The sequence below is a fragment of the Anser anser genome (genome assembly GCF_964211835.1).
Source record: "Anser anser genome assembly, chromosome: Z".
In the NCBI taxonomy this organism is placed as follows: Eukaryota; Metazoa; Chordata; class Aves; order Anseriformes; family Anatidae; genus Anser; species Anser anser.
This window is the reverse complement of record NC_139723.1, coordinates 67531618-67544386: the sequence shown is the minus strand read 5'-3', so window position 1 is coordinate 67544386 and position 12769 is coordinate 67531618. Positions and strand designations below refer to the sequence as shown.

At 37.0% G+C, this 12769-nt stretch overlaps 1 protein-coding gene across 6 annotated transcripts in view; it reads right to left on the bottom strand.

Annotated features, from left to right (window-relative positions):
• The window catches only part of PDE4D (phosphodiesterase 4D), a 636407-nt gene that overhangs the window by 233601 nt on the left and 390037 nt on the right, over positions 1 to 12769 (bottom strand). Inside the window, exon 2 of one of the 6 annotated variants that reach the window (XM_083816174.1) lies at positions 1990 to 7480. The exons of the other annotated variants lie outside the window; for them this stretch is intronic. Coding sequence (XP_083672300.1) covers positions 1990 to 2021 — 32 coding nt within the window. The 5' untranslated portion in view covers positions 2022 to 7480. The remainder of the gene's footprint in view (positions 1 to 1989; positions 7481 to 12769) is intronic. 6 annotated transcript variants of the gene reach the window in all.

Sequence of the window (12769 nt, the reverse complement as noted above, 5' to 3'; positions counted from 1 at the left end):
AAGGAAGGAAAGGAAGGAAAGAAAGAGAAAGAAAGAGAAAGAAAGAAAGAGAGAAAGAAAGAAAGATAGAAGAAAGAAAGAAAGAAAGAAAGAAAGAAAGAAAGAAAGAAAGAAAGAAAGAAAGAAAGAAAGAAAGAAAGAAAGAAAGAGAAGGAAAGAAATTTGTCCACACGGCTACCGTGCTCCACGCAAATCACCCAGGACAGAAATGGAAAGACCAATCTTTAGTTTAGTCTAACTGGCAAAAACAAAGTTAGAGTGATATATATTCCTGAAGGCAAAGAAGTCTTAAGACCTACATTGTATAGGAAAAAGGAGGAAATTTTGTTATAAAAAAGACTCATAACATAATAATGGCATGATTATGCCTGATGCTGGTTCTAACAAGATGAGTTCTTGCTATGAGATATTTTCACAGTACTGTGCTTACAACAGTGATATACACAGTATTCAATATGACCTACCACTCAAAAGACTTAAGGGAATCTTTAAGAATCAAACCTTAAATATCTTTTCCTTATTTTTGCATTAGAATCACTCTTCAGCTTCTGAATGTCTCACAGTAGGACTGCAGTTACAACAACCTCTCAAGAGTTCATTGTGGATAAAGGTGAGCACACAATCACAGAATGGCCAAGGTTGGAAGGGACCTCTGAAGATCATCTATTCCAACCCCCATGCTGAGCAGGATCAGCTAGAGCAGAATGACATACAGGCGAGTTTTGAATATTTCCAGAGAAGGAGACTCCACAACCTCTCTGGGCAACCTGTCCCAGTGCTCTGTCACTTCTTTACTGTCAGTAAAGAAGCACCCCCTCATATTCAGCCAGAACCTCCTGTGCTTCAGTTTACACCCATTGCCTCTCATCCTGTTGCTGGGCACAACTTAAAAGAGACCAGCTCCATCCTCTCGGCACCCTCCCCTCAGATATTTATATACATTGATGAGGTCTCCCCTCAGCCTTCGAATTTCTAGGCTAAACAGGCCCACAATGTTGATGTCTTGCCGTAACGAGTGACTAGTGAGACGTTCCCAAATATAATGTCTATAATAGAGGTGTCTGCCTTTAGCCAGGTGGCTACCTTATTGCCCCAGTTGTAGAGAAAATGAACTTTTTAATTTGTAAGTGAAGTAGATGAGAGATTTTAGCAATAAGTTGATGAGTCCTTTGAGCAAAACGGTGCTATGAAAACACAAAAGTGAAAAGTCCTGACCTTGGTATTTAAATTCAACACCCAAAGCAATTAATGTATGTTTCTGGCATTAATTCTCCAATATCTAGTTCTTCGTCTGACAATCATTGAATCATTAAGGTTGGAAAAGACCTTCAAGATCATCTGGTCCAACCATCTCCTACCACCAATGGCATCCACTAAACCATGTCCCTAAGCACCACATCCAACCTTTCCTTGAACACCCCCAGGGACAGTAACTCCACCACTTCCCTGGGCAACCTGTTCCAATGCCTACCTGCTCTTTCTGAGAAGAAATGTCTCTTCGTTTCCAACCTAAACCTCCCCTGGTGCAACTTGAGGCCATTCCCTCTAGTCCTGTCACTAGTTATCTGCGAGAAGAAGTCGACCCCCAGCCCATCACAACTTCCTTTCAGTTAGTTGTAGAGAGCAATAAGGTCTCCCCCGAGCCTCCTCTTCTCCAGACTAAACAACCCCAGTTCCCTCGGCCGCTCCTCACAGGACTTGTGTTCCAGGCCCTTCACCAGCTTCGTAGCCCTTCTCTGGACATGTTCCAGGGCCTTGATGTCCTTCTTGTATTGAGGGGCCCAAAAGAGAACACAGTACTCGAGGGTCTCACCAGAGCAGACTACAAGGGGACAATCACAATCAATAAAGATGTTAAAGAGGATGGGCCCCAACACTGACCCCTGAGGAACACCACTCGTGACCAGTCACCAGCTGGATTTCACTCCATTCACCACTACTCTCCAGGTCTGGCCGTGCCGCCAGTTTTTAACCCACCAAAGAGTGTACCTGTCCAAGCCATGGGCTGCCAGCTTCTCCATGAGAATATTACGGGAGACTGTGTCAAAGGTCTTGCTGAAGTCTAGGTAGACTACCTCAACAGCTTTCTCTCATCCACCAGGCAGGTCACCTGGTCATAAAAGGAAATGAGGCTGGTCAGACAGGACTTACGTTTCATGAACCCATGCTGACTGGGTCTGATCCCTCGGTTGTCCTGCATTTTATCTCTTCAGGTTACTGTAAATATTAATTCACAAACCATTTGCCAAGCCCCCAGATATTATATTGCTGAACACTTCAGAAATGCAAACAAGGGAACTAACAATTTGTTTTCCTACTCAGGACTTACAACATTATATATACTTTGGAACTGAGATTAACAAGAAAAAAAAAAAAAAAAAAAGGAGAAACAGGGGCTCTCTACCAAAAAACAGGGCAGCTACAGTAAAACACAATTAGCCCTGTCCATCCCATTTAATGCAAGGGGCTAAGGTCCTTTGTTGACAGTTACATAACTGAAGGCTATCTGTCCATGTATGCATGGTCAAAACGAAGTTGTAAAGTAAGGATAATTTAATCATTTCCAAAGTCGTAATGTCTAAATTTGCAACACAAGTTTTTCTTAATACATTTGTCTTTGTTTGAATCTTTAAGTATGTTGAAACAGATAAATTGAAAGAAAGTGAAAATATTCACAATTATGAAAATTGTGCAGAAATCACAGTCTGTATACATGAAACAAAATCCTCTTTTTTTCCACAGAGATCTTGCAAGTAGTGCATTTCAGCATTTCAACTGTGACAACTGTAACGCTTTTATTTATGCTGCCATACTGTGTCAAACTGAAACAGACTATTGGATTCTTTTCCTTGCCGTCATCATCCCAATCTCTGATCTCTGCTAGAAATGAACTTCAGTCATTGCAGAGAAAATTGTGTGCTCATTTGCAAATGAATTCAGTAGAAAATCTGCTTTCATACATAAGGGCACAGTTTCTGAATTACTGCATGTGGTATTGTGGCAGGTATGCTATTATGATTTTCTTTTAAAAGAAAAGAATGGGTTTACTTCTCTTGCAGGAAGTGTTGGGTAGGGTTTCCTTTCCATTTTCAAACCTTTGAAATTAATTAGTATTTAGTCATCCTCTCATCCTACGTAATGGATATACCTGCTCCTGTTCTATGTCTGTTATGGAGAAGTTTTGATTTCTATCAAAATAAAAGACAACACCATCTTCTCATAAGAAATCATTCTGTATAAAATATTTTAATTGTATAAAATGAGTCACTGCTTCCCAAGGTACACTGCAGAGCAAGTTAGGGAAAGCAATACACTTGCTAAGTATTTACAAAAATTACTTCACACCCCAGTAAAATTTGATGAGCATGTCTTAAAGATAACTACAAAAATGAGGAGAAAAATAAAAATTAAGTCATTATCTCACTTTTGTATTATAAATATTCATTCATGGTCATTTACGGTAATGTATAAGTAAAAATCATCTCAAAGTTTTTGAAATTTTGTTGCAAAGACTGGATTTCCGCTCTACTTACCTTAAACTAGAAGTCCACTAAAACTTGACAAACATATGATTTAATGTAACATTGTTAAAGATTACCAATAAAGGCTACCTACTCCTAGAGCCTTAAATTAGTGTAGAATGAATGAATTCTCCTCTGTAGTGCTGACACTAATCAGGAGCTTAACATTGAAAAGTGCTAGGAAGTGACCCTTGCCAACAATTAAAATTTTCCATGGCTTGAAGTTAAAACTCTGAATGGTCATCAGTTGACATATTGCCATATCAAGTACAACAGAAGCAGGTAAAATGCAAGAGGTAAAATTTAGAAAAATCACAATGCAAGCCTTAAGATAAAGGCAGGCAACTTTTTTTTTTTTTTTATGGAGGTGAGTTCAGGTGAATTATAAAGGTCACCATCCCTTTTGTTTTCTGTGTCACTGTAGATCCCATTACAGACAACTGACAGTTTTTACCCACTCTGGATGGTGAAAATGAGAAGTGCCAGCATGATCAATCAGATTGTAATTACACTCAGACTTGTCATATGATCATTTTAACTTCGTATGTTTGGCACAGCCAAACATTTGATGCTTTTTTTTTTTTTTGTAGATTTTTTAGAACTGCTGAACTGCAATGTTGGCAGAGTCTTGCTTGAATGTGGATGGAGCAAGTCTTCATATTTGTCGGGAGAGAGATTCAAAGACATTCTCTGTTGCCATAGCAAGACAGATCTCAAAAAGACCATATAGAACTTCCAGTCTTTTTATCTATTCAAACAGACTTTGTTAACTATAAAAAATGCAGCTCGTTTCAGAAATTATGTGGAAGACTCCCTGCATAGTGTTGTTGTTTTGATATAATAAAGCAAGGCTTAAAGTAAAATTTGGAAGAAGTTACTGGAGAATGAATGCCTTGATTTGTATGGACTTTTGAAACCTCTTAGGAACTTAGATATACTATTCCTTTTTTTTTTTTTTTTTTTTTTAAGAACCGTTCTTCAGTGCTTAATTCCATGTCTGCACCATAATGCATCAAGTATGAAAATAATAAGGAAAATGCACTCAGAATCTAGTAAAAGCCCACTGTATGCTAGGCAACAGTACTTTCATTTAAAAAAAAAATAAATATCTAAAACTCAACCTTTTAAGTCAGATAGACCTTGCTGCTACTAAAACATGATTTGGCTTTGGTCTTCCACTTGCTGAAAGAACAGCTACATATTAAATTAATTTGATAAAACATGCTAGAAAGAAACATTAATAGAAGTGGTTAGAATCGTTCCAGGTAAAATGTCAGTATTTGAAAACAGAAAAGATTAAGCTGAAAAATAACTCCAAATCAAGGCTACATTTTAGTTCAAGTTGGTCCGTATTTATGAGCATGTAGGTATGTTTTTGCCATTTCTCAGCACTGTCACCTGTGCATGCATGAGATATTGCAAGATGATGTGCACATGCATCAGATATTACCTACGTAATGCATTTTGCACAGTTGAGTGATCCCCGCATGAAGAAACAGTAGACCATACCTGAAATACGCCTGTGTCTTTATTTTGCATGGTACAAAAGAAATGCATTCTACTCTTCCAAGCCCCAGTTCCTTTCCTCTTGTGGATTTTTTTTCTGAACAGTTCTCTTATTTCTACTCTGAGGATGGCAATACAGAGTTTGTAGTAACCACTTCAAAACCGTTCCTTGTCAAAGGACTCAAAGTAGTCAGATTCAATCTTACTTTCTGTCAGAAGGCATCTAGCACCACAAAATACACTTGCACAAAAAGTGCAATTCTTGCCATACCCATGTCACACAACCTATTTTCAGCATATAAATGACCTCACTCCTCTCTTCCAGAGTGTTTTAGATGAAAAGAAAGAAGTTTAAAGTTTTGGGGAATGGATACTTAATAACAGGCTGTTGGTTTTTTTCTTTATTTTGAACACACATTAATCCTCTCCCTTTACATCCAATGCATTATTTCAAAGAAAAATATTGTGGTGCAGTATATTTCTTTATGTATCAAAATATTTATAGGACTATAAGTGGTTATTAAAATGCCTTTTTTTTTTTTCTAGAATTATAGAGCGAAAAGATTTTCTTAAATCACTAAGCAAGATAGTTTCTATTCCATGGCAATGCTGAAGATGTATTATTTTATTATTATGAGCAGAAAAAAATATAGCAGTAGGTGTTCTGAATGAACTTTTAAACTCCTTATGAACTCTTCATGAACTTTCTCATTTATTACAGCCTCAGAAATTTTGCTATGCCAAAAACACTATATTGCCCTCTACAGGTTGATTTACTGAAGTACTCTGTACAAAACCATTCATTCTGTTTGCCTGAAGCGTGTTACCTCCTACACACTTGAACTATAATATCAGTTATGAAAAGCTTTGAAATTATGTCTTTACTATAATATTTGCCAGTATTAGTCTCCCTAATATTTTCAGATCTCAACACTCAATATATAGTAGTAAATAGGTAAAGAAAGAAATCTGCATTAAGTGTCACAAAAAGAATAACACAGTAAAGATGAAAAGATGCTGTTATATTTGTTGTTATTGTTGTTCTTTTAATTTTTTTTTTTAATATGAAATATAGTCATTTTTAATACCTGGCTTGAATAATTTTAACTACGTATTACACACAAATGTTTGCATTAAAAATACATATGGCAATCATATTTTCAGAAAACCATAATCAGTTAAAGGAATATTCCTCTCCATCTGTACTTCTTTAATTATTGAAAAGATGTTCTTTAAAATTAATGCAACAGTAAAAATGTTGCCCTGTTCTTCTTAATTTTAGATAAGACAGAAATTTTTATCCATCCTTCCTATAACTGCAGTAAATACTGTCTTGCTTTCTCCCTTTCAACCTTGTAATCTTCAGACAAAATCTTTTCTATGCAGCTATTTCCATTTTCCAAACTATTTACGTAAAAAAATATTTTACTTATTTTTAGTATTATTGTTTTAGGGGTACGGGGTACGTGTGTGTTTGTATGAGAATGAATACAAGCATAGGAAAATTTAATGTAGGCAGAGTGTAATTAGGCAAACTAAAATTTATCCAGGATTAAAGTTAAGAATTATTTTTCTATTGTGTGTCAGATAAAGTTCTAATGGCTACTGATCTTGAGTACCACAATGAAACCTGTAAGGATACCTAAAGGTACCACTCTTAGAAGATCTGCAGTTTGGTAGCAGAAAGGACAGGTAGATGGCTGAGATCCAACTCTGCCAACAATGGTCGCCTTCACTATCATGTCCATTCATTGTCTATAACATCACTAAGCCTACAAACCTCACATTTGCAGTGTCCAGAACCTCATCATGTGGCATTACCATTTCCAACATTTTTGTTGGGTCCTGAAAGCCACCTCAGTGTGAGATTCATGCTCCGGCTGCAAAAACGTTCAGTTGTGTCATTTCTCTTATGTTATTTATTTATTTATTTATTTATTTATTTATTTATTTGTTGTGATCTCCTTTCTCCCTCTTTGTTCTGTCCTTAGCTCTCAAACTAAAAACAATCTCTCCTAGCTAAAAGTGCATCCTGAATCCTGCAGCGCAGTGCACATGAGTGCAACAGAAGCTATCATTAATGTCATAAATAGCTTAAACTCTGCACACTACAGCCACATTTTGGAGAAGCTCAGGCCATCTGTTTTACCTGAGGTTGTTTTATCTAATGTTTGTGAGAAAAAACGCAGAGAGTTAAAGCTAGATGCATATTTCTCTACTTGCCACTACTTACTTCTGTTTGTTCTTGTTTTCTCTTCAAGATAACAAAACTTAGAAGAAATAATCCCATGTAACAGTCGCATTCCTCCAAAAGTAAAGTAGATGAGCACATAAAACAGTCTGAATTCTTACCAAACATTTTTGTTCTCTTGCTTTTACCTCTTTTGTTGCACTTCAAGAAGGTAGAGAGGTTTTCTGTCAGTTTAATGAGGAAGAATACTGAGAGTACTTACCTAGAAAACAAAAAAAATGAAAGGAATTATTAGACTATGCAAACAAATTTTGTAACTTACATCAGTAGCATATGCAATTATTTACAGATGCACAAAGAAAATAGCTATTATTTATTTAGGCATAAATACCAAATTTCCTATGCCCCTGTATCATGAATGTGAATGCAGCATATAAATACATAGGAGGGACATTTTATTTCTTTGATATCCAAAATTATTTCCCAACTTTGTTCAGAGTCTTCTCTCTTACAGACATTGTTCATTAACATGTCACTTACAATACTTACTATTTGACACATGGCTTACATTTGCCAGGTTCTGTAAAACATATTTAATTATATGTTTAATTTAAACTACAAAATTAGATGCTACCTTATGTATTTGTGCTGTTGAATTTAAAATTAGTTCTAGTTTCATACTATTGAATGTCACTATATTTACTAATAGCAAAAACATGCTTTATGTGTAAAATGCAAATTCATAGTTCTCCTTAGAAAATGAAGTTTTTTTATATTGAGAGATCAAATATTAGACTTAAAAATTAAGTATTGTAGGAATTTTATGGTCTTTGTAATTCCTTTTCTCTTTAATTCCATAAAATAAATCCTCTGCCAAAAATTGGGGCAACAGAAAAAGATTATCATCAACACTTGAATGATAGGAAGAACCCTGTAAGAAGGAACAAGAATACCTTGCAGTTAAAATGTGGCTAGACCTACCAATGCTCAGGATAGTGTTTCTCTCAAGTAATTTACCAAAATCATGCTGACCATGAAGCACTAGTGTTTTAAAAAATATCTTGTTCAGTTATCTAAAACCATACATTCTGTCAGCTTAGTTACATAGACAAGGAGGCTCCTGGATCTCCAGAAAAAAATAAAAAAATAAATTAATAAAATAAAAATCCAACAAAAGACACACAAAAAAACAAAGAACCTAAAAATCTAACTCCACAAAATAAATCTCGTCTTTTCAGCACTACTGATCTTACAATATATTACGTTTTCAACAGAAACACTTCAAAATAATTAATGGATGATGATCACAGAATCATAGAATGGTTTGGGTTGGAAGGGACCTTAAAGATAATCTAATTCCAACCCCCCTGCCATAGGCAAGGACACCTCCCACCAGACCAGGTTGCTTAAAGTCCCATCCAGCCTGGCCATGAACAACTCCAGGGATGGGGCATCCACAGCTTCTCTGGGCAGCCTGTTCCAGTGCTTCCCCACACTGAGTGAAGAATTTCCTCCTTATATCTAATCTAAACCTACCCTCCTTTAGTTGATAGACATTACTCCTTGTCCTATCACTACATGCCCTGACAAAGAGTCCTTCCCCAGCTTTTCTGCAGGCTTCCATCAGGTACTGGAAGATCACTCTAAGGTCTCCCCAGAGCCTTCTCTTCTCTAGGCTGAACAACCCCAACTCCTTGAGTCTGTCTTCATAGGCGAGGTGCTCCAGCCGTTCAGTCATCTTCATGGCTCTCCACTGGACTCATTCTTTTATGTCTCTGTTCTTCTTGTTCTGAGGTCCCTAGAGCTGAACGCAGGACTTCAGGTGGGGTCTCATGAAGGCAGAGCAGAGGCACAGAAACACCTCCCTCAGCCTGCTGGCCACACTTTTGTTTGATAAAGTTCGGGATACAGTTGGCCTTCTGGGCTGCAGGTGCACGTTGCTGGATCACATTAAGCTTCTCGTCAACCAACACCCCCAGGTCCACCAGAGCTGCTCTCAGTCCATTCTCCACCCAGCCTGTATTTGTGTTTGAGACTACCCTTACCCAGATCCAGGACTTTGCACTTGGCCTTGTTGAACCTCATGAGGTTTGCACAGGCCCACCTCTCAAGCCTGCCCAGGTCCCTCTGGATGACATCCCTTCCCTCCGGCATGTTGACCACAACACACAGCTTGGTGTCACCAGCAAAGCTGCTGAGGGTGCACTCAATCCCACCACCAGTGGGTGGTGGTGTCCACACCAGTGAGAAAGATGTTAAACAGCACTGGTCCCCATACTGACCCCTGAGAAACACCACTTGTTAGTGATCTCCACCTGGACATTGAGCCGTTGATCACGACTCTTTGAATGCGACCATCCAGCCATTCCTTACCCACCGAGTGGCCCATCTATCAAATCCATCTCTCTGGACTGACAATGCTGACAGTGAAGATCCTCATGAGGAATACAAGGCTACACAAATGCACTTTGACACATTAGAATTCATTGTTATTGTAAAACATTTCTCTATGCTTTCCTATTCATCATTTTTCTGGCCTACTTTTGATGTTCTCCTCAGGAAAAAAATAAAAATAAATAAAATCACCCTTTGCTGTTGAATGGCATAACATCTTTCTGTGCTTTGCTGTCCGCTTCCTCTTGGTATTTTGGTACTCAGCTGGACAATTAATGAGACTCAAAGCACACACCAATCTAGAAGTTAACAAATGCCAGATGCAGAACTGGAGAATAGCAGTGCAGAAAAGTTACTTGGCTGCCTCCAAACTGATTGGACTGGCATGAATAGGATCTAATCTCCATTTCCTAAATCCATCTTTCTACTTAAGAGCAAAATCACTCTAAACACATAACAATCTTATCTTTCAGACAATCATCATGAATCATGGCATTTACTACTCTAAATAAATAAATATCTTGACTATAAACAAGTACTTATTTTCAATCATTGTTATATCTCCATATTTGTTTGTCCTATAAATCTACATGATAGCAGTTGTGTATGTATGACACATTATTACAAATACCATAAATATCAACTCTTAAAAATACCACACTCTTTTCTATTCATAATAGTTTTGTGTAATGAGTTAGAAATACAAAATTAATAATACAACTCTAACACAAAATTATGATAGAGGGCCTTTTATTAGACTTAATTCAGAACAGTTGCTAAAATGACTTCTATTCTGGACATCATTTTTAGGGGGAAAAAATGAGTGGAAATATTACCTGGAAATAAGTGCAGTTTTGAGCAGAAACATGCTGGAAAAGATCTTAACCAGCTGAATAAATGAATATTATATATTAAAGACCTCAGTGCATGGAGGCTATTAATATTTATAATCAGCAGAAGCTGACTATCGACACTTTTGTGTTTTACATTGTAGATTGAATTTTCACTCTTTTTCAAAACAGATTTCTAAAATACCTCTTTTGCTTTCATGATGGCTACTTTGTAGCCCTTAAGGGATGGCAGAAATAAGGAGATTATAAGAAAGTACCAGTGACAAATTCCATGAGGGATGTTTTCATATGAAGAAAAAAGAAAACTGAGCAGCTAGAAAAAAAAATCTTCTTTTTAAAGTTCTTTCTCTGTTTTAGCACTTTAAGACACTATAAAAATGCATGTTTTACTGGTGTAAAGTATAGCTAACTGCCAAGCAATGTAAATAGATTTAAATGCTTCTTCAAGTCCAGAAGGTCAAAACAAGACACACATCCCAAAATAGCACTGTCTATCTCCTTCGTATTTACTTCAGTGATAAAAGTGCTGCAAAACAGTGTTTAGAAAAGGAAGAAGATTCCATAAAGCATAGAACCATAAAGAATTTTAGGATAAATTGTTTAGCTTTAACTAAAAGTTAAAAGTTTGTTGTTGTTGTTGTTGTTTATTTGTTTGTTTGTTTAACTAAAGAGGCTATTGCTATTATGTATAAAACTAAAACATTTGTGATTTTCAAGTAGCCAGACCTTCAAAGGCTACCAGTAGATTTGCTAGTTGAGCTACAGCTTGTGAACCTCCACTTTTGCCACCACAGCAGCAGTAATTCAAACACTCCTGTTGTGCAGTGACAGAGCTGCTCCCAGCTGCCCCAAGAACAGGAAGGAGCTGCAAAGCCATGCTGTGTAACTGTATTAGACAGACTCAAGCCCAAATTAATGTATTATCTTTCTCAGTGGGGCTTATTAGCTTGGCTACCATGCTGGCTTATACCTCAAGCACTTCAGAGCATTCATGGAGCGGGCATATGGTTTTTCTAGAGAAGTGCTCCAGTGTAGGGCTGTCTCTCTGTTGAGGAGCTGGGGCACAGAGTGAGAAACATTTTGGGAACTGAGACTAAATAGTGTGTGGGGGAAAAAAAAAAAGCAGGACAAGGGGAAAAAGAGACAATTATTGTATTCAACTACCTACAGGGATGATGTAGGGAGGTAGAGCCAGACTCTTCTCAGAGATCCATGGAGAATAGACTATAAAGAACAGTTCCAACCTGCAGAAAGTAATAGCCTGACTGCACATAAGGAAAAAAAAGTTCTTCACAATGTTGATGGTTAAGAATGGAAACAGGCTGGCCAAAGCTGTTGTAGAACCTCCACTCTTTGAGATGCTCAAAGCTTTACTAGTGAAGGTCCTGTATAACCTTGATCAAACTTTGATGTTAATCTTACTTTGAGCAGAGGACTGGACAGACAAGAGAGCTTTCAGAGAACCATGCCAAGCTAAATTATTTTATCATCTTATGATTATAACTCTGTAGCTATAACTAATAATAATATAATATAGTTTTATAGCAGGAGAACAAAAATGAGAAAGCTAGAGCATTCTTTATTCCTTTCTCGCATTCATTCATTATCTGTTCCCGTCTGTTCCTATGCATCATCTTGTTCCCTTCCACAACAGGACTAAATCTTTTTTTTTTTTTTTTCTTAAAACTAACAGCATCCTTGTTGCCATTATTTCTTGGTGTGTGCATGCAGTCCAGTTCCTTGTGAAAAACTGTCTTCAAACTAAGACATTAATCTACAAATTCATACTCTGAACACCTAAGTATTAGTAAATATTTCCTGCTTCACTATGAACCATGTTATAAAACAATTCTGCAAGTCAGAAAAGGAAATAAAAACTTCCTGAGGAGGCGGTAGTGTTAAATACCACAATGGACATCTTCATGAAGTCTAAAATTATACACAACTTTCAAAACAAGTTCCATGTTTATAAGTCAATTTTCTTTAGATACAAGAACACTATGCATTTACAATGTTTGAATCTTGGCATCGATGGATAGACTCTTGATGATGATGTTGCAGAACTCCTAAATTAAAGCCACAGCTGGGGGAAGAATTGCAAGGACAAGAAGAAATCTGGAGCAATTTCAATTTCCTCCCCCTAAACACACTCAAATCCTCTCAGCCTTTTTGTAGAAAAACCTCAATAGCAGATGAAGAAGCATAATTTGCTTCTCACTAGATCACAGCATAAAAATCCTTGCATAATGAATATTTTATATTTCTTATTACGGTATGGCACTATCACCACATAAAAAGCATTGGTT